Source organism: Mesoplodon mirus (genome assembly GCF_964341445.2).
Source record: "Mesoplodon mirus genome assembly, chromosome: 14".
In the NCBI taxonomy this organism is placed as follows: Eukaryota; Metazoa; Chordata; class Mammalia; order Artiodactyla; family Ziphiidae; genus Mesoplodon; species Mesoplodon mirus.
In genome coordinates this window covers 75792369-75818447 of record NC_138990.1, presented here as the reverse complement: position 1 = coordinate 75818447, position 26079 = coordinate 75792369, and the positions used below count along the sequence as shown (strand labels likewise).

At 37.8% G+C, this 26079-nt stretch overlaps 1 protein-coding gene across 3 annotated transcripts in view; it reads right to left on the bottom strand.

Annotated features, from left to right (window-relative positions):
- The window catches only part of SANBR (SANT and BTB domain regulator of CSR), a 69085-nt gene that overhangs the window by 4472 nt on the left and 38534 nt on the right, over positions 1–26079 (bottom strand). For 2 of the 3 annotated variants that reach the window (XM_082643310.1, XM_082643312.1), the window contains 8 exons: positions 20710–20855; positions 19737–19833; positions 18492–18524; positions 17167–17266; positions 3402–3493; positions 1493–1521; positions 1341–1417; positions 768–856 (listed from right to left, as the gene is read on the bottom strand). In XM_082643310.1, coding sequence (XP_082499436.1) covers positions 768–856; positions 1341–1417; positions 1493–1521; positions 3402–3493; positions 17167–17266; positions 18492–18524; positions 19737–19833; positions 20710–20855 — 663 coding nt within the window. The remainder of the gene's footprint in view (positions 1–767; positions 857–1340; positions 1418–1492; positions 1522–3401; positions 3494–17166; positions 17267–18491; positions 18525–19736; positions 19834–20709; positions 20856–26079) is intronic. The other variant, XM_082643311.1, reaches the window with a different exon arrangement.

The window sequence follows — 26079 nt, the reverse complement described above, 5'->3', positions numbered from 1 at the left end:
GATTTTTTTCCTGTGTTTTGTTCTTGTAGGGAAGATAAATTTTTAAATAAAAGAATTAGCGGTGGGCTTCCCTGGTGGCACAGTGGTTGAGAGTCCGCCTGCCGATGCAGGGGACAGGGGTTCGTGCCCTGGTCCGGGAAGATCCCACATGCCGCGGAGCAGCTAGGCCCGTGAGCCATGGCCGCTGAGCCTGCGCATCTGGAGCCTGTGCTCCGCAACGGGAGAGGCCACAACAGTGAGAGGCCCGTGTACCGCAAAAAAGGAAAAAAAAAAAAAAAAAAAAGAATTAGGGGCAAGTGTTACTGTGAATACATAATACTGGTACTAATGATGATACATAATGTTATGACTAACATGTAATTCAGTAAGAGTAAGGTATTTCTTGTGATTATTTTCATCAAGATAACATTTTAAAGATAACATCTTATTTTAAAGATAACGTCTAAGCACTGCATGCAGAGTTGATGAAAATTAGCAACTTCCAGGGGTCACCCTCTGGACAGTCTGCAGTACAGAGTTAATCTGCTCTTGGTTGGACATTACACTTTCAGTAACAATGTACTTTACTATGTGTGTTATAGAGAGGACCTATGGACTGTAAGAGGTGGTGAAAAACTTATGTGAACAAACTGGCTAGCTGGTACAGAATATAAAAATACATTAAAAATTTACTCTTTTAAAATTACAAAGCATCTTTATACTTATGATGAAAATAAAGTAGGAAGGCATATCCAAGCAAGCACAGTACACGAGTACATAATTCTTACTTCTTTTGCTTCCTTTGACTTGACTCGGTCCAGATCACCCAATCTCATCTTTATTAGGTGCCCTGTAATTTCAGACATCCGCCGTTGATCTGAAGGTAAAAATTAATAAACCTTACTTTTTATGAGGATGTTTTATTACTTTTATTTCTTAAAGAAGATTGCAATCATCAAGAGTTTATGAAAATATCATTGGATATTATTTATAAACACATAAACCTTTTTATCTTTGAAGGATTTTAGGCTGCAAGTGGCAAAATGGCTCATATACAGATAACTGTGCTGCTTTTAATATTACTGTAAATCAGCCTAAGACATATTCAGCCTTCTTGAGAGTGGAAGTACTGGGTGAAAGTCAGTCTGAGAGGCCTCAAAATGACAGATACATAAAACAACATATCATCTACTGGGATTGTCTAGTAATGAAACTCTGGTTGATGCCTAAGGGAATGTGCTAATTCTGGGCCTTATTCCAGTTGGAATCTTTAAAGCTATTCAGCATACTTCATAAAATAAAAGATTCCTATCATTGCTATTTAGAGCTAATTTGTACACTACACAAATAATAAAACTTACCATCTTCTCTTTGTGCATCTTGGTTGAATCTCAAGGATCTTGTGGCATCCCACTTATTCTTCTGCATACTCACACTACTGAAAAAATTAAACAAAAATCAGTACTGATGCTTTTACAGTGAACATCTGACTGGATTAAGGAGCAATACTCACATGAAAGGAGACACATCTCTAGAAGTTGACTAAAAAAAAGTAGACAACATTAAGGCCCAATTAGAACATATTTATTGATTAGCATTATAGGTAATACAAAAAGAGTTTACATTTATTGGGTGCAAGATACTGTACCAAGAGCATTACAAGCATTCTTTCACTGAAGCCTTGCAACTACTGTGTGAGATAGGTGCTACTATTATCTCTATAATAAACAGCTTCAGGGAAGTTAAGAAACTTGTCACAGAGAAACAGACCTAGAATTTGAACCCAGTTTTATTTGTCTGACCTGGAAGCCCCCCACCTCTATGCAATCTTTTAGAATTCACTCATTCTGTGCCTGTGGTCCTTAACATGGAGATGAACATACAACCCGTCCAACATATATTGTGTGGAACTTGTTTGAACCCCAGCTTTTCACACATTTTTAGAATCTATAGTTTCTCTTTTAGCCAACTGTAGTTATACTGTTCTCTTATTCCTACCTGGCTTTTTACTCCTTCCTTTGAAGGCATGGGGAAATAAGAATAATTTTAAAAGATCATAAAATATTTATTTAAAAAATTTAGGGCTTCCCTGGTGGCGCAGTGGTTGAGAGTTCGCCTGCTGATGCAGGGGACACGGGTTCGTGCCCCGGTCCGGGAAGATCCCACATGCCGCGGAGCGGCTGGGCCCGTGAGCCATGGCCGCTGGGCCTGCGCGTCCGGAGCCTGTGCTCCGCAACGGGAGAGGCCACAACAGTGAGAGGCCCGTGTAACGCAAAAAAAAAAAAAAAATTTAAAGCCTACTTATTTATTTTATTTTATTTTTATTTATTTTTTAAATTTTTTTATTAGTTTCTGCTTTATAACAAAGTGAATCAGTCATACACATACATCTGTTCCCACATCCCTTCCCTCATGCATCTCCCTCCCTCCCACCCTCCCCATACTTATTTATTTTTAAAAAAAAATTTTTGGCTGTGTTGGGTCTTCATTTCTGTACGAGGGCTTTCTCTAGTTGTGTCAAGTGGGGCCCACCCTTCATCGCGGTGCGCGGGCCTCTCACTATCGCGGCCTCTCTTGTTGCAGAGCACAGGCGCCAGACGCGCAGGCTCAGTAGTGGTGGCTCACGGGCCTAGTTGCTCCGCGGCATGTGGGATCCTTCCAGACCAGGGCTTGAACCCGTGTCCCCTGCATTAGCAGGCAGACTCTCAACCACTGCACCACCAGGGAAGCCCCTACTTATTTTTTGAATAAGTAACACTGGTTCATAATCCAAGAAGTACAAACAGCACATATATTAAAAAGCCTCTGCCCCCCAGACATTCAGTTCCCTTCCTTAGGAGAAACTAATTTTATCAATTTCTTGTATAGCTTTCCACAGATATTTTATGGATATACAAGAAAATTCATACGTATTCCTTCGTCTATTCTACAAAAATGGTAGCATAATATGCCACTATACATACTGCTCTGCACTTTTCCTTTTTTCTTTTTTTCTTTTTATTGAAGTATAGTTACTTTACAATGTGGTATTAGCTTCTGGTGTAAAGTGATTCGGTTTATATATATATATATATGCTCTTTTTCACATTCTTTTCCATTATAGTTTATTACAAGACATTGAATATAGTTCCCTGTGCTATACAGTAGGACCTTGTTGTTTATCCATTTTATATATAGTAGTAGTTTGTATATGTTAATCCCAAACCCCTAATTTCTCTTCCCCAAACTCACTTTCCTTTTTTCATGTGTCAATATACCTTAGGGATCTTTAATCTCAGTCTTTATAGTGATTCTTCACTCATTTTTACACTGCTAGCATTCCACTGCGGCACTCATTACTCTTCTTTTTCGAATTTTTCCTAGCTGTACCTGCTTATTTCTCAATATGAACTTTAGAATAGTAATAGATAATTTAGTGTTACCTTCTCCAATGCCTTTTCTTTCTTCTGACCACAGGGTGAAGACATCTGCTTTTTTGGTTGTTTAGTGAATTTCTTTGGCTTCTCCTTTTTCCCTGATAACAGAAGGTCAATGTTATAAGCGTAAGTCCCATATACTTTCCTCATGCACTTGTCATATTCAAACAATAAAACCACTGAAAATAAAACATTGTTTTTAAAAACTAACAAATTACCTTGGGATAAAAAGTAACTATATGGAGAAATCAAACTAAAAGTGCTTTACAGAGGTTCATTTTAATTACTTTTCTTCTTTCTACTTGGTGAAAATCTTTGCGGAAAAAATGAGGGCAATGAATTCCAAGTGCCAGTGAAATTAAATACAGAAAAATGTTGGGGAAATTATTCATATTTCTTTCTCTGAATCTAATTTGACAGTGGAGTCACACTTCCTAATTCCAAATTTTTTATATAAAAAATAACTATAACCCAGAAAAACACAATTTGAGAATGGGAGGAGAGAAGAGCTCACAAAAAATCTTTAAAATGTCTTTTGTTCATGCAGGAGGTGGGCTATGAAGGTAAAAATGGAGGTAGAACATAAATGATCTTGTGAAAAACCGGATCTGGGACAAAGTATATTTGAAACTAAGGCATTCCTGCAGTCAGTATTCTGCTTTACTCTGGCTGACAGTTTAGTGGAGAAAGGAGAGAGGCAAAAAAGAGGGAGGGGAAAGAAGTATTTCTCTAAAAACAATGTTTGAAGGTTAAGAATATCACATTAGATCACTGCTTCCCAAATATCAATTATTTGTACACCACCTTCACACTTTTTGCTCTATCTTAAAAGGGAAACTTTATCACTACCATAAATGAAAAACCTGTAAAATATGCTACATAGAAGATAATTTTGAAGATAACAGAATAAAGACAAAACAACATCAATAATCTGGATAGATTTATTTGCCTGCTGGCAAGCCCTGAGCCCCTGACGTGTCTCTTTGTTAAAGTGGGAGATTTAAGTGTTATAAAATTTCTAAAAGCCATGATAAGGTGGGACATATGATAATGGCAGTGTGAAAAGGTTGGATAATTCCTTCCCTAAAAACAGAAGAACAATATTATAAACAACCATCTGCAGGTACTGGGGAATAGTCAAAGGAAGATAGAAAGTTCAATGTTTATGTTTGAAAGATGCCAGAGCTAAGAGCTGTGAGTTTGTGGCTTTCTTGTCTGAGGGCACTTCCCCACCTCCCAGTTCAGGGAGGAAAATTACAGCCTTGAGTTCTAGGGAGAAGATGATAAAGTTCGAAGCAACAGAGAAACTGGAATTTTTTTTTTTTTTGGCTGTGCCACGTGGCTTGTGGGATCTTAGTTGCCTGACCAGGGATTGAACCCATGCTCCCTGCAGTGGAAGCGTGGAGTCCTAACCACTGGACTGCCAGGGAATCCCCAAGAAGCTGAAAATTTAAAGGGGAAAATATGGAAGCAAGAAAGAGACTTGAGGTCTAAAATGTGAGTATAAACTATGCCCAAATTCCTAGCTGAGTGCTAAACTCTGCAGGTATATGGGAGACCCTAGGAAGCCCCGCTAAAAAGGCAAGCAGAAACTAGGGTGGGGTGTTGATCCTTGCAAGACGGAACTGTTCTTTGCGAGATGTGGGAGTTTCTTGTGCCTTCTGACTGAATGATTTCCCCAAGCTGCCTTTAGCTTGAGCTTCTGAAAGTCTTATAGGCTTGAGGTATCAGAGGTCAGACTTGGGAACTGGAAAAACAAGTAGGAATCTAGGAGGGAACCCAAAAAGCAACGAAACCACTAAGCAGGTGAGCCCCCAAATATGAATATAAATTCTGTCCAAATCCTTGGCTGACCACTAAACTACACAGGCTGGTGTGGCCCCTGGGGGGGCACGCTAACGCAGTAGCAGTCAGCAGCCAAAAAACCTATGAAAAACACCATCCACTGCATAGCAGCCAGGAGACGGATTTTGCAGTTTGGCTCCGGCAGGTTAATTGCTTACTAGAACAAAAATCCCCAAAATCCTCAGAAGAACAAAAGAGATTTCAGAGTTGCACAAAGATAATCTACGATGTCCAGTTTTCACCGAAAAGTTATGAGATAAAGAAAGTGAAAAGAAAAGAAGCAGTCAGAAAACACTCAGAAAAGAAACAGTCAATAGCAACTGATTCTGAAAGGGTCAGCATGTTGGACTTAGGAGACAATAACTTCAAAGCAACTATTATAAATATGTTCAAAGGAAAAATGGTAGTATTGAGTAAGCACATAGAGAATCTCAAAAGAGAAACGTAAAGTATAAAAGAACCAGTGGGAAATTCTAGAGCTGAAAGGCACAATAATTGAAATGAAAAAATGTACCAGATGGGCTCAAGAGAAAATGTGAAATGGCAGAAAAATGAATCAGTGAATGTGAAGTTATCAAAAGGTCATAGGTGTACTGGAGCTCCAGAAAACGAGTGAGAGAAAGGGGAAAAAAAAATACTTAAAGAAATAACGATTGTAAGATAACATTAATTTACAGATCCAAGAAGGTCAACAAATCCCAAGTAAGATAAACACAAAGAAAGCCACATCTAGGCATATCACAGTTAAGCTTCTAAAAGTTAAAGATAAAAAGAAAATCTGAAAAGCAGCATGATTAAAAGTGCACATCACATACAGAGGGGAACAATTTTATCACAATGACTGACTTCTCATCAGAAACAATGGAGGCCAGAAGAAATTGAAATGACATATTTATTTATTTATTTATTTTTAAACTCTGGCCAATATTATGTTTAATGGTTAAACACTAAAGGCATTATCATTGAATAAAGAACAAGACAAGAATGAAAACCACCACCATCGGAAATTTTAGCCTCTGTAAAAAACAAGGAAAAATATTGAAATATATGAGACCAATTTTATCACAATGACTGACTTCTCATCAGAAACAATCAAGGCCAGAAGACACTGAAACGACATATTTAAAGTGCAAAAAGAAAAAATTGTTATTAACAAAGAATTATATATCAAAAAAACTGTACTTCAAAAACAAAAGCAGGGACTTCCCTGGTGGCGCAGTGGTTAAGAATCTGCCTGCCAGTGCAGGGGACACGGATTCGAATCCTGCTCCAAGAAGATCCCACATGCCACGGAGCAACTAAGCCCGTGTGCCACAACTACTGAGCCTGCGCTATAGAGCCCATGAGCCACAACTACTGAGCCCGCGTGCCACAACTACTGAAGCCCGCGTGCCTAGAGCCCGTGCTCTGCAACAAGAGAAGCCACCACAATGAGAAGCCCACACACCACAATGAAGAGCAGTGCCCACTCACCGCAACTAGAGAAAGCCCGCGTGCAGCAACGAAGACCCAAAGCAACCAAAAATAAATAACTAATTAATTTTTTAAAAAAGCAAGGGGCTTCCCTGGTGGCGCAGTGGTTGAGAATCCGCCTGCCAATGCAGGGGACACGTGTTCGAGTCCTGGTCCGAGAAGATCCCATATGCCGCAGAGCAACTAAGCCCGTGCGCCACAACTACTGAGCCTGTGCTCTAGAGCCCGGTAGCCACAACTACTGAGCCCACGTGCTGCAACTACTGAAGCCTGCGCACCTAGAGCCCGTGCTCTGCAGCAAGAGAAGCCACCACAATGAGAAGCCCGTGAACCACAAAGAAGAGTAGCCCCTGCTCACCGCAATTACAGAAAGCCCGTGAGCAGTGACGAAGACCCAACACAGCCAAAAATAAATTAATAAAATTAATAAATTCTTTTTTAGACGATGATATGGATTTTCTCCTTTATTCTGTTAATATGGTGGAATGTATTTCCAAATGTAAAACCAAATTTGCATTCCTGATATAAACATTACTTGGTCAATTACTTGATATATTAACCTTTTTTTTTTACTGGATTTTATTTGTTAATATTTAAAAGTTTTTATTTTGATAAGATCATGTTTTTTATTCTTCAATTTGTTAATATGGTGTATCACATTGATTGATTTGCATATATTGAAGAATCCTTGCATCCCTGGGATAAATCCCACTTGATCACGGTGTATGATCCTTTTAATGTGTTGTTCATTTCTGCTTGCTAGTACTTTGTTGAGGATTTTTGCACCTATATTCATCAGTAATATTGGTCTGTAATTTTCTTTTTTTGTAGTATCTTTGTCTGGTTTTGGTATCAGGGTGATGGTGGCCTCGTAGAACGAGTTTGGGAGTGTTCCTTCCTCTGCAAGTGTTTGGAAGAGTTTGAGAAGGATGGGTGTTAGCTCTTCTCTAAATGTTTGATAGAATTCACCTGTGAAGCCATCTGGTCCTGGACTTTTGTTTGTTGGAAGATTTTTAATCACAGTTTCAATTTCATTACTTGTGATCGGTCTGTTCATATTTTCTTTTTCTTCCTGATTCAGTCTTGAAAGGTTATACCTTTGTAAGAATTTGTCCATTTCTTCCAGGTTGTCCATTTTATTGGCATAGAGTTGCTTGTAGTAGTCTCTTAGGATGCTTTGTATTTCTGTGGTGTCTGTTGTAACTTTTCCTTTTTCATTTCTAATTTTATTGATTTGAGCCCTCTCCCTCTTTTTCTTGATGAGTCTGGCTAAGGGTTTATCAATTTTGTTTATCTTCTCAAAGAACCAGCTCTGAGAAGCCTTATTGATCTTTGCTATCGTTTTCTTTGTTTCTATTTCATTTATTTCTGCTCTGATCTTTTTTTTTCTCATTACACGGGCCTCTCACTGCTGTGGCCTCTCCCATTGTGGAGCACAGGCTCCGGACGCGCAGGCTCAGCGGCCATGGCTCACGGGCCCAGCTGCTCCGCGGCATGTGGGATCTTCCCAGACCGGGGCACGAACCCGTGTCCCCTGCATCGGCAGGCGGACTCTCAACCACTGCGCCACCAGGGAAGCCCTCTGCTCTGATCTTAATGATTTCTTTCCTCCTACTAACTTTGGGTTTTGTTTGTTCTTCTTTTTCTAGTTCCTTTAGGTGTAAGGCTAGATTGTTTATTTGAGATTGTTCTTGTTTCTTGAGGTAGGCTTGTATTGCTATAAACTTCTCTCTTAGAAGTGCATCCCATAGGTTTTGGATCGTCGTGATTTCATTGTCATTTGTCTCTAGGTATTTTTGATTTCCTCTTTGATTTCTTCAGTGGTCTCTTGGTTATTTAGTAATGTACTGTTTAGCCTCCATGTGTTTGTGTTTTTTATGTTCCTGTGTAATTGATTTCTAATCTCAGAGCGTTGTGGTCAGAAAAGATGCTTGATATAATGACAATTTTCTTAAATTTACTGAGGCTTGATTTGTGACCTAAGATGTGATCTATCCTGGAGAATGTTCCATGTGCACTTGAGAAGAAAGTGTAATCTGCTGTTTTTGGATGGAATGTCCTATAAATATCAATTAAATCTATCTGACCTATTGTGTCATTTAAAGCTTGTGTTTCCTTAGTAATTTTCTGTTTGGATGATCTGTCCATTGGTGTAAGTGAGGTCTTAAAGTCCCTCACTATTGTTGTGTTACTGTTGATTTCCTCTTTCATACCTGTTAGCAGTTGCCTTATGTATTGAGGTGCTCCTATGTTGGGAGCATATATATTTATAATTGTTATGTCTTCTTCTTGGATTGATCCCTTGATCATTATGTAGTGTCCTTCCTTGTCTCTTGTAATGTTCTTTATTTTAAAGTCTATTTTATCTGATATGAGTATTGCTACTCCAGTTTTCTTTTGATTTCCATTTGCACGGAATAACTTTTTCCATCCCCTCACTTTCAGTCTGTATGTGTCCCTAGGTCTGAAGTGGGTCTCTTGTAGACAGCATATATACAGGTCTTGTTTTTGTATCCATTCAATGAGCCTGTATCTTTTGGTTGGAGCATTTAATCCATTCAGGTTTAAGGTAATTATCAATATGTATGTTCCTATCACCATTTTCTTAATTGTTTTGGGTTTGTTTTTGTAGGTCTTTTTTTTTCTCTTGGGTTTCCCACTTAAAGAAGTTCCTTTAGCATTTGTTGTAGAGCTGGTTTGGTGGTGCTGAATTCTCTTAGCTTTTGCTTGTTTGTAAAGCTTTTGATTTCTCCATCTAATCTGAATGAGATCCTTGCTGGGTAGAGTAATCTTGGTTGTAGGTTCTTCCCTTTCATCACTTTAAATATGTCATGCCACTCCCTTCTGGCTTGTAGAGTTTCTGCTGAGAAATCAGCTGTTAACCTTATGGGAGTTCCCTTGTATGCTATTTGTCGTATTTCCCTTGTTGCTTTCAATAATTTTTCTTTGTCTTTAATTTTTGCCAATTTGATTACTATGTGTCTTGGCGTGTTTCTCCTTGGGTTTATCCTGTATGGTACTCTCTGCACTTCCTGGACTTGGGTGGCTATTTCCTTTCCCATGTTAGGGAAGTTTTCGACCATAATCTCTTCAAATATTTTCTCGGGTCCTTTCTCTCTCTCTTCTCCTTCTGGGACCCCTATAATGTGAATGTTGTTGCGTTTAATGTTGTCCCAGAGGTCTCTGAGGCTGTTTTCATTTCTTTTCATTCTTTTTTCTTTATTCTGTTCTGCAGCAGTGAATTCCACCATTCTGTCTTCCAGGTCATTTATCCGTTCTTCTGCCTCAGTTATTCTGCTACTGATTCCTTCTAGTGTATTTTTCATTTCAGTTTTTGTATTGTTCATCTCTGTTTGTTTGTTCTTTAATTTTTCTAGGTCTTTGTTAAACATTTCTTGCATCTTCTCAATCTTTGCCTCTACTCTTTTTCCAGGGTCCCGGATCATCTTCACTATCATTATTCTGAATTCTTTTTCTGGAAGGTTGCATATCTCCACTTCATTTAGTTGTTTTTCTGGGGTTTTATCTTGTTCCTTCATCTGGTACATAGCCTTCTGCCTTTTCATCTTGTTTATCTTTCTGTGAATGTGGTTTTTGTTCCACAGGCTGCAGGATTGTAGTTCTTCTTGCTTCTGCTGTCTGCCCTCTCTAAATAAATTTATATTAAAAAAAAGGAACAAAAGCAAGGGACCTCCCTCGTGGCGCAGTGGTTAACACTCCACGCTCCCAATGCAGAGGGCCCCGGTTTGATCCCTGATCAGGGAACTAGATCCCACATACATGCCTCAACTTAGAGTTCACATGCCACAACTAAGGAGCCCATGTGCTGCAATTAAGGAGCCAGTGAGCTGCAACTAAGGAGCCCTCGAGACGCAACTAAGTGGCCTGCCTGCTGCAACTAACAGCCAGTGCAACCAAATAAATGTTAAAAAAAAAACACCACAAAAGTAAAATAAAGACATTTTCAGATGAATAAAAATAAGAGAATCACTAGTATACCTGCACTACAGGAAATAATGAAAGAAGTCCTTCAGCATGAAAGATAATAACATCAGATGGTAACAAAGATACAGAGACAAATGATAAATATAAAAGACTAATTGTATATATTTTCTTTTATTCTTCTCTAAATGACATATAACTGTGTAAAGCAAAAGTATACATTTATATATATATAAATGTATGATATGTATATCATATGATATATGATACTTATATACACATATATATGACAACAATAGCACAAAGAAGGGGAAGAAAATGGAACTATATATTATTTTAAGGTTCTTCTATTTTACCTGGAATAATTCATATTACCTTTAAGTAGATTGTGATAGGTTAAAGAGGCATGTTGTAATCTTTAGAACAAATGCAAAGAATATAACTGAAAAGCAAATAAAATAATTTAAATAATACCCTAAAATTATTTTCTTAGCACAAAAAAAGCAGGAAAGGCGAAACAGAGAAGCAAAACATCTGAGAAAATTAGAAAATGAATAGCAAAATGGCAGACCTGATACAACCATATCAATAAACACATTAAATATAAATAGAATAAATGTTCCAGTCAAAATGCAGAGATTGGGCTTCCCTGGTGGCGCAGTGGTTAAGAATCTGCCTGCCAATGCAGGGGACACAGGTTTGAGCCCTGGTCCAGGAAGATCCCACATACTGCAGAGCAAATAAGCCCATGTTCCACAACTACTGAGCCTGTGCTCTAGAGTCTGCAAGCCACAACTACTGAAGTCCACATGCCTAGAGCCCGTGCTCCGCAACAAGAGAAGCCACCGCAATGAGAAGCCCACGCACCACAATGAAGAGTAGCCCCCACTCACCACAACTAGAGAAAGCCCGTACGCAGCAATGAAGAGCCAACACAGCCAAAAATTAAAAAAAAAAAGCAGAGATTGTCAAACTAGATAAACAAGCAATTACCAACAATATGCTATCTACAAGATACACAATTTAAATTTTATTTATTCATTTATTTTTGGCTGTGTTGGGTCTTCGTTGCTGCACGCGGGCTTTCTCTATTTGTGGTGGGCAGGGGCTACTCTTCGTTGTGGTGCGTGGTCTTCTCATGGATGTGGCTTCTTTTGTTGCGGAGCGTGGGCTCCAGGTGCACGGGCTTCAGTAGTTGTGGCACACGGGCTTCAGTAGTTGTGACAAGTGGGCTTCAGTAGTTGTGGCTCGTGGGCTCAGTAGTTGTGGCTCGTGGGCTCTAGAGCACAGGCTCAGTAGTTGTGGCGCATGGGCTTAGTTGCTCTGCAGCATGTGGGATCTTCCCGGACCAGAGCTTGAACCCGTGTCCCCTGCATTGGTAGGCGGATTCTTAACCACTGCGCCACCAGGGAAGTCCCCACACTTTAAATTTAAAAACACGAAGAAGTTGAAAATAAAAGGATAGAAAAAAAGATATGTCATCCAATTGGTAAACAAAAAAAATCTAGAGTGATTATGTTAATATTAAACAAAACAGACTTTCAGACAAGCAGTTTTACTATAGACAAGGAGGGGTAGATCATGAGAAAAGAGTCAATACACTATAAATGTATATGTGCCTAATTACAAAGCTCTAACACATACACAAAGCAAAAACTGACAGACTTGAAAGGAAAAATACATAAATTAACAAGCATAGCTTGAGATTTCAATACTACTCTCTTAGTAATTGATAGAACAAGTAGTCAGAATATGATTAGAGAAGACTTGTACCAGAAAATCAAACCAACTTGACCCTACCTTTAAAGACTACTCCACCTATAACAGCAGAATTCACATTCTTTTCATGCACATCTGGAACATGTGTTAATAAAATTTAGAAGATGAAACCACAGAGTACACTTTCTGACCATGATGGAATTAAATTAGAAACCTACAACTGAGAAGTATCCAGAAAAATCTGAAAATATTTGGAAATTAAACATATTACTAAACAACACAGGGGTCAAAGACAAAATCATAAGGGAAATTAGAAAATATTTTGTATTGAATATAAATGAAGAAAAGATATATCAAGTCTGTGAATACTTAAAAGCAGCGCTTAGAGTGAATCTTATAGCTTTAAATACTAATACTAGAAAAGAAGTAAAAAACCAATGATTTAAGTTTCCACTTTAAGAACCTAAAAAAAAAGAGGAAATTAAGTCAAAAGTAATTACAAGGAAGGAAATAGTAAATATAAGAGGGAAATCAATGAAATATAAAATAGGCAAACTATAGAGAAAGTCAATGAAATCAAAAGCTGGTTCCTTGAAAAGATCAATAAAACTAATAAACCTCTAGCTAAACTGACCAAGAAAAAATGAGATAAGACACAAATTATCAATATCAGGAATGAAAGAGGGACATCACTAGAGATCCTTCAGACAGAAAAGGATAATAAGAAAATACCATGAGCGACTTTATGCCAATAAATTTGACAACTTGGATAAAATGGACACATTCCTTGAAAGACATTATCAAAACATTCAAGAAGAAATAGAAAACCTGAATAGCACTATATTAATTAAAGACCTTAACTGATAATTAAAAAGCTTCCTATAAAGAAAACTCCAGGCCCAAAAGACTTTACTGCTGAATTTCAGCATACTTTTAAGGGACAAAGAATACAAATACTATACAAATTCTTTCAGAAAAGAGAAGTGAACATTTTCCAACTCATTTTATGAGGTATTAACCTGGTAACAAACTTGAAGAAGACATCACAAAAAAACTACAGACAAATATCCCTCATGAACACAAACAAAAAATCTTTAACAAAATACAAGCAAGTCCAATACAGTAACATATAAAGAGAAAAACACCTCACGACCAAGTGGAGTTTACCTCGGAAGACTGATGTAACACTTGAAAAATCAATGTAATTCATCATATAGGTATAATGATGGAGAAAGACTATATTATCATCTCAGTAGATGGAGAAAAAGCATTTGACAAAATTCAACACCCATTCATGTGGCAAACTAGAAATAGAAAGGAACCTCCTCAACCTGAGAAAGGGCGTTTATGAGAAGCCAACAACTAATGTTACATACTTAATGGTTAAAGATTGAGGGGACCTCCCTGGAGTCCCAGTGGTTAAGACTTCGCCTTCCAATGCAGGGGGTGTGGGTTTGATCCCTGGTCGAGGAGCTAAGATCCCACAAGCCTTGCAGCCAAAAAAACCAAAACATAAAACAGAAGCAATACTGTAACAAATTCAACAAAGACTTTAAAAATGGTCCACATCAAAAAAAATCTTTAAAACTATAAAGATTGAATGCTTTCCCCCTACCATAAGGAACAAGGCAAGGATGTCTGTTCACACCACTTCTATTCAACATCGGGTCCTAACCAACACAAAATGGCAAGACAAAGAGATAAAAGGCATACATACTGAAAGCAATCTAATAAGCAAAGAAAAATTAAGTCAATTTAGCAAGGTCATAGGATACAAAGTCAATATACAAAGACCAGCTGTATTTCAATATTACCATTAATGAACAATTGGAAAATTAAAAAAACCTACTTCCATTTATAAAAGCATAAGAAAATACTTAGGAACAAATTTAACAAAAGATGTTACAACGTTTGCATAGTGAAACTACAAAACATGATTGAGAGACATTAAAGAAGACTTAAATAAATGGAGAGACAGTCTGCATTCATGGATTGGAAGACTTGCCATTGGGAAAAAAAAGAGCAACATACAGCTTCAACACAATTCCAATAAAAATTCCAGCAATATTTGTGTAGAAATATCCACACTTATTCTAAAATGTATAGGAAAAGCAAAGCACCTAGAAATACCAAAATAATCTAAGACAAGAGAACAGTTTTGGAGGACTACACCACTGATTTCAAGAGTCACTAAAAACTACAAAAATTAAGACAGTGTGACATTGATATACTGAGGTAAAGACAGAAGAATCAATGGAAGAGAACAAAGTTCAGAAGTAGAGCCATATGTAATGGTCAACGATTCTTTAACAAAGGTGCTAAAGTAATCCAATGGGGAAAGAACAGTCTTTTCAACAAATGGTACTAGGACAACTGGCTATGCCTATGGAAAAAAAAAAGGAATCTTGACTCTTACCTCATACCACACACAAAAATTAACCTGGAAGGGACTGTATACTTAAATATAAGAGCTAAAGTCATAGAACCTCTAAAAGAAAACATAGAAAATCTTTGTGACTTTGGGGTAGCCAAAGATTTCTTAGCTAGTAAAGCCTGAAACATAAAAGGAAAGCTAAAAAATTATAGTTCACAAAATTAAAAACTTTTGTTTTCAAAAGACAATGTTAATAAAAGTAAAAGGCAAGTCATAGACTAGGGAAAAATATCTGCAAAACATATGGACTTGTATCCACAAATATATAAAGAACTCTTACAATTCAATAAGGCAAACAATTCAATTAAAAAAGATTTAAGACGGGGCTTCCCTGGTGGTGCAGTGGTTGAGAGTCCGCCTGCCGATGCAGGGGACACGGGTTTGTGCCCCGGTCTGGGAGGATCCCACATGCCGCGGAGCGGCTGGGCCCGTGAGCCATGGCCACTGAACCTGTGCGTCTGGAGCCTGTGCTCCGCAACGGGAGAGGCCACAACAGTGAGAGGCCCATGTACCGCAAAAAAAAAAAAAAAAAAAAGATTTAAGGCAAAAGATTTAAACAGACATTTCACAAAAAAGACATATAAATGACCAAGAAGCACGTGAAAATATGCAAAGAATTACACACACACTAGAATGTCTAATATTAAAAAAAAACACACAATAATACCAAGTATTGGTACAAATGTGTAGTGACTGGAACTCTCATACATTGCTGGTGGGATGCAAAATGGTACAGTCACTTTGCAAAACAGTTTGCAGTTTCTTATAAAGTTAAACATACACTTAGCATGTGACCCGGCAATTCCACTCGTAGGTATCTACCCAAGAGAAATGAAAACATATGTCCACACAGACTTTTATACAAATGTTCACAGCAGCATTATTCATAACAGCCAAGAACTGAAAAGAACCCAAATGTCCATGAAATGGTGGATGGATGAACAGATTATGGTATATTTCTACAATGGAACACTACTCTGCAATAAAAAGGAACAAACTACTGATACACACAACAAATGGATGAATCTCAAAAACATACTAAGTGAAAGAAGCCAGACACAAAAGGCTATTCATGATTCCATTTATATGAGATCTTAGAAAAGGTAAACCACAGTGACAAAAAGCAGATTAGTGGTTGCCTGGGATTGGGAGTGGGGAAAGGGAACTGAGTGTAAAGGGTTAGAAGGAAACTTTCTGGAGTGATATTCTAGGTCTTGATTGTGGTGGTGGTTATACAACTGTGCTTAAACTCATCAATGTGTACACTTAAAAATGAATGAATTTTATTACATGTAAACTATACCTCAATCAACTGTGAAACACACACACACACACACACAATAGCATTTTCTCCTTCACTAATTAGTATTGAAAAATAATTCATAAATGACTAGTTTTTTCATTAGGGGAATTCAACATGTAAAGAAAAATTATATAAAACTTAGAAATAAGACAAAGGGAAGACTGCATGTCCTTTAAGTGATATACTGGAGGACTGCTTACTTAATCCTCTAAGAGAACGTCCTTATGTTTGACTTTCTTGTCTACTATTGATTGAAGGCCCAGATACTGTGAAGTTTCATGTTACCTTACAAATTTTTCTAATAGAAATGCAAATGATTTCTGTCCAATAGAAAAGATAACCCCGGGACTTCCCTGGTGGTCCAGTGGTTAAGACTCCGCGCTTCCACTGCAGGGGGCACAGGTTTGATCCCTGGTTGGGGAACCAAGATCCCGCATGCCACGTGTCGGGGCCAAAAAAAGGAAAAAAGGAAAACAAAGATAACCCCAGTGGTTATGGGTTTATTGCCTTGTATGACATTAGTCAGTGTTGTATCTAATTTGCAATCTTTTTTAACATTCTTTTTTCAAATGCCTACAAATACCTGAGCCTTCAAATGCTTAACCCTAACCCTAACTTTCCCTGCTATTTCTCTCACTAATGGGTTGAAAAATTTTGACACAAGTTCATTCTATAGGTGTATAAAGTTATGGTTTTAACTTAAAAAATCATACTTTGATGACTATTATTTAATGCTTCATCTGAGTGTCACTTCAAATCATCTCAGGTACAATGAGATAGTCACACATTTTGAGAAACCCATTAGGTTACACCTGAAATGAAAACTTGGAGGGTTATTTCTTAGTATACTGCACTTTAAAAAAAATAACTTTATGAGTATTCTGTGTTAGTGTCAGGGTTAGGGAATCTTGATGAAGTCTCTATTATTTATTTTTTCCACGTTGTAACCTACCATGTAGACTTATAAAGCCAATTCTTCATCCCTTGCATTAAATCCTTTGGAATATACCCTCCTCATAAAAGTGAGACTTGATTTTTAACTTAGAAATCCATACTTTGTTTCTTGGATACTTCTTCTTCATCTCCAACTTCATCTTCAGTGACCTCGGACCCAGTGGTATATTCTTCTTCTTCTGAAAATAATGACTGTTGTTTCTGAATTGAAAAAACAAATACATCGTATTAAAACTGTATATTATCACATCACCAATGAATTCTTTCAAACACACTCATCTAAATTTATTTTGGATGAATGAGCCAAACAAGAACTGATAAAATGACCACTGTCTAGCACAACTTTCAGGAAATGGGTGTAAGAATTTCTACATTTAGGACAGGATATCATTACATTAAATATTTTAAAATTTTATTTCCTTCACAGATTCTAGCAGAGTGATGGGCACATTATAAGTACTCAGTATTTGTTGAACTGCACTTCTACCACTCAATTGAAAGTATTTTCCTTGATATTAAGATTAAATTAGGGACTTCCAAGGTGGTCCAGTGGTAAAGAATACGCCTTCCAATGCAGGGGATGCGGGTTTGATCCCTGGTCAGGAAACTAAGATCCCACATGCCGTGGGGCAACTAAGCCCGCGTGACACAACTATTGAACTCGTGTGCCTCAACTAGAGAGCCTGTGTGCTGCAAACCAGAGGCCACACTCTCTGGAGTCCACGCGCCCTGGAGCCTGCGTGCCACAACTAGAAAAGAGAAAAAAAAAAACCCACATGCCACAACTAGAGAAGCGTGCACAGCACAATGAAAAAATCCCCTCATGACTCAACGAAGATCCCGCGTGCTGCAACTGAGACCTGATGCAGCCAAAAATAAATAAACCTAAAAAAAAATTAAACTAAAATACAATAATTGCCAATATGAATGTAGTCTCATAAACAAGTAAATGTGCACATTCTCTGGGTGAATGTGGCGCTGGATTATCTGAACGTATCGCCATCAGTTTCCTCCATCTATCTACTCGACTGTCTGTTATCACTGATACAAATTTCTATTCCATTCTTGTGAATACTGGTGGCAGATGGCATAGTAATGGCAAATAGGCAAAAAAACAACAAAAAAATCAATCAATCAATCAAACAACCAAATAATTGATATGTTGTTTTGTTCAATGTTCTAAATGTGACTTAAAAGTGACTTTTAAAAAGTCATTTAAGAAAACTTATGGATTATGCAGCAAGATAATGGAGTATGTATGTTTTAAACAATGACTTTTTAATAAGTGTGAAATTATAGAAGCTGAAAAGGATGATATACATTTAACTAAAATCTATAAAATCAGATACTCATGAGATTCTATTAAACTGAAATTTGATTTAGGAAGAAAGAGATTCATGAAAGTGAAATATAGTTGCTTACTTACCAGCTGCAGTGTCCAGTTTTTCAGTGATAAGAACTATAAAAAAGACAAAGGAATAAGAGATTAATATATCTGCATCTACCCAGATTGCAGCTCCTTATTTTCTTTTTTTTTTTTTTTTTTTTTTTTTTTTTTGCGGTACGCGGGCCTCTCACTGTTGTGGCCTCTCCCGTTGCGGAGCACAGGCTCTGGACGCGCAGGCTCAGCGGCCATGGCTCACGGGCTCAGCTGCTCCGCAGCATGTGGGATCTTCCCGGACCGGGGCACGAACCCATGTCCCCTGCACCAGCAGGCGGACTCTCAACCACTGCGCCACCAGGGAAGCCCTGCAGCTCCTTATTTTCATATGGATATTGTAGAAGAGTTGGAAAAAGTTTAAAAAGTTCATTCCCTTCTAGGTTGAAACATAATTTTAAACTCATCTAAAAATGATATAGTACAATCTTTTGTATTCCCTGCCCAGAAAAAATGTGTATGTCTATAAAAAAGAAAAAAAATCAACATTTCCTAGGGTCATTTCCAAAGGACAAGTAAATCACATATAGAGATAATATAATTTTATATTGTGAATTATTTCAATCACTTTTTAATGTTTATATTCTATTATAAATTAAGGAACCAGATTATACATGGATATTCAAGAAATCTAATTTGCTATTTTGTATATAATTTACAAATAAATGTTAGTAATTAAACACAGCTATCTAAAGTTTATAATGCAGTTTACATGGAATATTTCATTTTCTCAAGTAAATGCTACTTCAACTAACACAGACAGGAAGTTCACAGGCAAACAGAGACTCCCTGGCTGTTAGTAACAGGAATCAAAGGAATCAAAGCTTTCCAGTCACCTTGAAAATATCTCAGTTTTGAAACCCTGGAAAAACTAAATGCATTACCGAATGCAATTAACAAAAAGAATTTCATACCAAAAAATGTTTACAGGACTAGGAGGGGATAAAATATCTCATTCATACTATCTTCATTTCTCAAATCATTATTTGTCCATAATAAACCCTGAAGACTATATTTTTCCCCCAAATTTAAGTTGATTAATTATTAATTCTTTGAGTGCAAGGAGTGCATCATCCTTATAGTCCTGTTAACTCAGCATAATACCTTGTTATGAGAGTTAATGCATATTAATGGAAAATTTCAATATTAATTTAAACCGATCAAATTTCTGTCAAAGATTACATATTATCAATTGTTTTTATAAATAAAGAATAAATGAAGCAAGCTACTTACAGCATTGAGCTCCCCACTCTTGGGGCCCCATGGTGTATTTGGCTCCAGTAAAACATCACAGTCTAGACCCTTTTCATCACAGGGACCACCAGAATCACTTGAAAGGAAAAGACATTTTATGGAGAAGTGTTCAATTTAAGATTTTTTTTTTTGGCCTTGCTGCGCAGCTTGCAGGATCTTAGTTGCCCAACCAGGGATCAAACCTGGGCCCTGCCAGTGAAAGTTGCCGAGTCCTAACCACTGGACCGCCAGGGAATTCCCCAATTTCTTAAGAATTTAAATGCAAACAATATCCTTTCTTATTGCAAATGTTTTACAAATTGCTCTTTAGAAATACAGTTCTTGAGTATAAAGGTATGCCACTTCAACATTTACATTTCTTAATGCATCTAGTGACTCCCCCAGCATAAGTCACTCCATATGGGGGGAGCACCACTATACTCCAAGCATTGTACCTGCCAGGTGGTGAAACAGGCTGCTATGGTGGATACTGCTTTGAGGACAGCTTTTATTAGAGAGTCCTCCTACCCCCAACCTGACAGCCTGTTGCAACTGTAAAATGATGGAAGTGACTTCATTAATTACTGAATCCAAGGAGTTCAAACTTATGCAAAGATAACCTTAACCATCAATTTCTTTTTCTAGTTCCATCAATTAGCTAAGATGGGCTTAAGTAACTTGGAAAACATTTTTTAAATCCTCTAAAATTGGAGTGTGGGCCCCACCCTTTGGATCACCAGGAAGTCCTATTATTAGTTTTTCTTCCCCTTGGACTTCCAATATTTAGAGATTTTTTTTCCTACCAAATAAACACCTGCTTGCTCTTATTTTAAGCTAACATATAATTTTAGCTAGGCTTTCTGAAATAATGAAAACGACTGCCATTACTGATTTGGGGAGGTACTGGGGGGTAGAGGATTCCAGGATGCGAACCATTGAATAAAGCCGCAGTACACGGTTTCCCCCACCTCACCTGACTGTATCTTTAGCAAAAGGCACAAGAATGACATCTTTGTGTTTCTGCAGATCATCCAGTATTCTGGCAGTTGGGCAGGACAGCAAATCTTCACCTTCACCTTGATCATGAAGAGCAACCATGTGGTCCTTCACTTTACAACCCTGTCACGTAAAAGACTAAATTTGAGAGGTTGGTTCATTATAGAAACATTCCTTTGAAGACAACTGTATGTTTCTGCTCTTCTTTGCCCCGTCATACCATCCTACTAACACTTTTACACCTTTCTCAGTATCTCAAAAAATAATACTCATACAGAAAAGAGCATGAAACATAAATGTATACCTTAACAAATATCCATGTAACACTATCCACACTAAAAAACAGAATATTGCCAATACTCCAGGATTCCTCTTGGGCCCATTCCCAACCATAATTGCCTCCATCCTCCCCAAAGGATAACCTCTACCTCGACTTTTATGGTTCTCACTTTCTTGCTTTTACCTTTTACCACTTAAGGATGTATTCTTAAACACTACAGTTTAGTTTGTTTCATTTGTATTGTTTTTTTGAAATAAATTTATTTACTTATTTATTTATTGGCTGCATTGGGTCTTTGCTGCTGCACACGGGCTTTCTCTAGTTGTGGCGAGAGGGGGCTACTCTTCGTTGTGGTGCACAGGCTTCTCATTGCAGTGGCTTCTCTTGTTGCGGAGCACAGGCTCTATGTGCACGGGCTTCAATAGTTGTGGCACATGGGCTCAGTAGTTGTGGTTCGGGGGCTCTAGTGCTCAGGCTCACTAGTTGTGGCCCACGGGCTTAGTTGCTCTGCGGCATGTGGGATCTTCCCAGACCAGGGCTCGAACCCATGTCCCCTGAATTGGCAGGCGGATTCTTAACCACTGTGCCACCAGGGAAGTCCCATCTCATTTGTTTTAATACTATGCTTTTGTGATTCAACCATGTTACTACATGTAACTAACATTTGCTTTAATGGACAGTATGCTATTGTATGAATAATCACAATTTGCTTATCTATTCTACAGCTGGTGGATGGGTTATTTCCAGTTTGGAACTAGTCCAAGTAGTAGTGTTATGAACATTCTTTAACATGTTTCCTGATGCACAAGTGCTCATGTATACCAAATTAAATTACTATCAGCAGTGTATGAGAGTTCTCATTACTCTATGTTCTTGATAACACTTGGTGAGACATTTTAATTGTAGTCATTCTGGCGAGCATGTAGTGGTATCTGTGGTTTTAATTTGCATTTCCCCAGTTAAAAATGAGGTTGAGCTCCTTTTCATGTTTACTGAACAACAAGGAACTTTCTGGTGTGAAGTTCCTATTGTCGTTTTCTTATTAATTTGTACAAGTCAAAAAAAATCTTAATATGAACCTTTTATGGATATGTGTTGCTAATATCTGGTCCCACCTGTGAGTCTGTCTCCTCAGTTTCAGTTTATTTAATGTAGTTAATGTACTTGAATTTAAAATCTCTCCCTTTACAGTATTATCTTTTAATAGCTTTATTAGTTTTTTGTTCTTTTCTGGCCACCCTGCACAGCTTGCGGGATCTTAGCTCCCTGACTAGGGATCGAACACGCTCCCTCGGCAGTAAGAGCACGAAGTCCTAACCACTGGACTGCCAGGGAATTCCCAGCTTTATTAGCTTTTGTTTCACATATAGGCTTTTTTGGGGGAATAGTTTTTGATATCCCAATGTCCCAGTACCTCTTATTGGAAAGTCTATCCTTTGTCCACTGCTCTGTAACGTCACCTCTGTCACAGTAGCTAAGTAGCTTTGAGTACAAAGTACTCAAAGTATCTAAGTAGCTTTGAGTACAGACATTCCTTGGTATCTGTGGGGGATCCGTTCTAGGAGTCCCCGTATATACCAAAATCCACAGATTCAACTAACCGCAAATTATGTAGTACTATACGTCTTTATTTTTTTTAATTCATGTATAAGTGGACACACACAGTTCAAACCAGTGTTGTTCAAGGGTTAAATGTACTTCATTCTCTGCTACTGGTCCATCTGTTTAATCTTTATCAGTCTCCCTCTGTCTTAATTACCTAAGACATAATAAATTTTGACACTGAGCAGAGAAAGTACTTCTACCTTTGTGTTCTCTGAGAGTATCTTAGCTATTCTTGGCCCTTTGTATTTCCATAAATATTTCAGGATCAGCTTAGAAAAGTTCCTGATAAAAACCTGTTAGGATTTTTATTGAGATCGCATTGATCTATATAGGTCAGTTTGGTGAACATTTATATCTTTACAATATTGAGTCTCTGAATCCATGAACATGGTATAAAAATCCATTTTTTAGTTTTATTTTCTCTGAATAATGTTTTATGTTTTCTACATAGAGTTCTTGAGCTTTATTTTATTAGATTTAGTCCTAGGTATTTATTTTTGAGGCTACTGTAAGTGGTTTCTTTTTATAAATTTCATTTTCTAATCTCATTGGTTTATAGAAATACAATTGATTTTTGTAAATGATTTTTAATAGATCAATCTTAAATTCTTACTAATTCTAATGATTTGTCTGTAGATTCTTCAGAGTTTTCTACATTCACGATTATCATCTGCAAATTATGAGAGCTCCATTCAATCTCTATAACCTTTTAATTTCTTTTTCTTGTGTTAATATACTGTTCAGGACCTCCAGATCAATTTGAATAGAAGTATGTTGACAATGAGCATCCTTATCATGCTCCTAATTTCAAAGGAAATTTTTTCTACATTTCACTATCAAGTGTGATATTTGCTGTAAGTCTTATATTATGTATCCTTTATTGGATTACATCATTTCCCTTTTATTTCTATTAGTAAGAATTTTAAATTTTTGTTTCTGCTTTTTTATCATTCCACTCATTCCCTTCACACACATTAAGTCAGAAGTTATACACTCTTCTATGCTTTTAGTGGTTACCCTAGAACTTATAACATGTATCCTCGACTTATCAAAGTCTAATTTGTTAATACACTCCCTAATGCAAGACCTTTTAAACTCCATTTCATCACTCTTCCAACTTATAGGCTATTATTATGGGTTTTAATATTATACACTAAAATGTATAGTATATATCAATTATTTAAAAATTGTCTATATGATTAATGTAATTATACATTTATTATAAACACACACATAAAGCATTACCACTATTGTTTTACTATTATTGTTTCATACAGCCAATGTTCATTTAGATTTAGCAATATATTAATTTCTTTCTTTGGTCTTCATTCCTTCCTGTATCTTGAGAATATCCATTAGTATTTCCTTTAAAAAAATTATTTATTTATTTTTATTTATTTGGCTGCACCAGGTCTTAGCTGCATCATGTGAGATCTTTGTTGCAGCATGTGGGATATCTTTAGTTGTGGCACGTGGGCTCTTAGTTGCGGTATGTGGGATCTAGTTCTCTGACCAAGGATCAAACACGGGCCCCCTGCATTGGGAGCGTGTAGTATTAACCACTGGACCTCCAGGGAAGTCCCAGTATTTCCTTTTTAAAGCAGTTTGCTAGTTGCAAATTCTTTCAATTTTTCTTTGCCTAAAAAATCTTTATTTTGCTTTCATACTCAAAGGATATTTAAGGAAGGCACAGATTTTCTAGATTATTAACTATTTCTTTTGTCACACTGCAGACCTAGTGGAGGGACTTCCCTGGTGGCGCAGTGGTTAAGAATCCGCCTGCCGGGCCTCCCTGGTGGTGCAGTGGTTGAGAGTCCGCCTGCCGATGCAGGGGATACGGGTTCGTGCCCCGGTCTGGGAGGATCCCATATGCCGCGGAGCGGCTGGGCCCGTGAGCCATGGCCGCTGAGCCTGCGCGTCCGGAGCCTGTGCTCCGCAACGGGAGAGGCCACAACAGTGAGAGGCCCGCGTACGGAAAAAAAAAAAAAAAAAAAAAAGAATCCGCCTGCCAATGCAGGGGACACAGGTTTGAGCCCTGGTCCAGGAAGATCCCACATGGCATGAAGCAACTAAGCTCATGCGCCACAACTACTGAACCTGCGCTCTAGAGTCCGTGAGCCACAACTACTGAGCCCAGGCACCTAGAGCCTATGCTCTGCAACAAGAGAAGCCACCGCAATGAGAAGACCGCACACCACAACAGAGTAGTCCCTGCCCGCCACAACTAGAGGAAGCCCGTGTGCAGCAACGAAGACCCAACACAGCCAAAAATAAATAAATAAATAAATAAATTTATAAAAACAAAACAAAACAAACAAAAAAGACCTAGTGGACTATACCTTGGCTTCCATTGCTATTGCTGAGATGTGAACTCTAATTATTGATGTTTTGAAGAGATTCTATACTTTTTCCCTCTGGTTGCTTTAAAAATGCTCTTTCTGTTTTCTGCAGTTTCACTATGATAGGTATGGGTATGATTTTTTGTTTTCCTGAAAGACATTCTTTTTTTAAACTAAAAAAAGTTTTTTTCTTCCAGTTTATTGAGATATAATTGACCTACATCACTGCAGAAGTTTAAGGAATACAGCATAATGATTTGATTTACATACATTATTAAGTTATTATCACAACAAGCTCAGTGAATATCCATCATCTCATATAGGTACAGAATTAAAGAAATAGAAGATTTTTTTCTCTTGGGACAAGAACTCTTAGGATTCACTCTCTTAACATTTATATATAACAGTTATATTTATCATGTTGTATATTACAGGATTTCTTATCTTATTGGGAGTCAATGAAATTCTTGAATCTATAAATTAGTATCTCTCAATAATTCTGAAATATCTTAGCCATTATCTCTTCAAATTTTGCCTCTGATCCATTCTTTTTCTCTTCTAAGGGGAAACCCCATTAAAAACTTAGACCTTCTCACACAAAAACACAAATGCTGTATGATTCCACAATAGAGGTAGTCAAATTCATAGAGACAAAGTAGAGTGGTGGTTGCCAGGAGGCAATGGGAATTGTTCATTAGGTAGAGAGTTTCAACTTTGCAAGAGGAAAGAGTTCTGGAGATGGGCTGCACAACAACAGGAATATATTTAACATTACTGAATTGTATGCTTAAAAAATGATGATGGGGACTTCCCTGGTGGCGCAGTGGTTAAGAATCCACCTGCCAGTGCAGGGGACATGGGTTTGAGCCCTGCTCCGGGAAGATCCCACATGCCGCGGAGCAACTAAGCATGTGCGCCACAACTACTGAGCCTGTGCTCTAGAGCCCGCGAGCCACAACTACTGAGCCCATGTGCCACAACTACTGAAGCCTGCGCGCCTAGAGCCCGTGCTCTGCAACAAGAGAAGCCACCGCATTGAGAAATCCATGTACCACAACAAAGAGTAGCCCCTGCTCGCCGCAACTAGAGAAAGCCTGTGCACAGCAACGGAGGCTCAATGCAA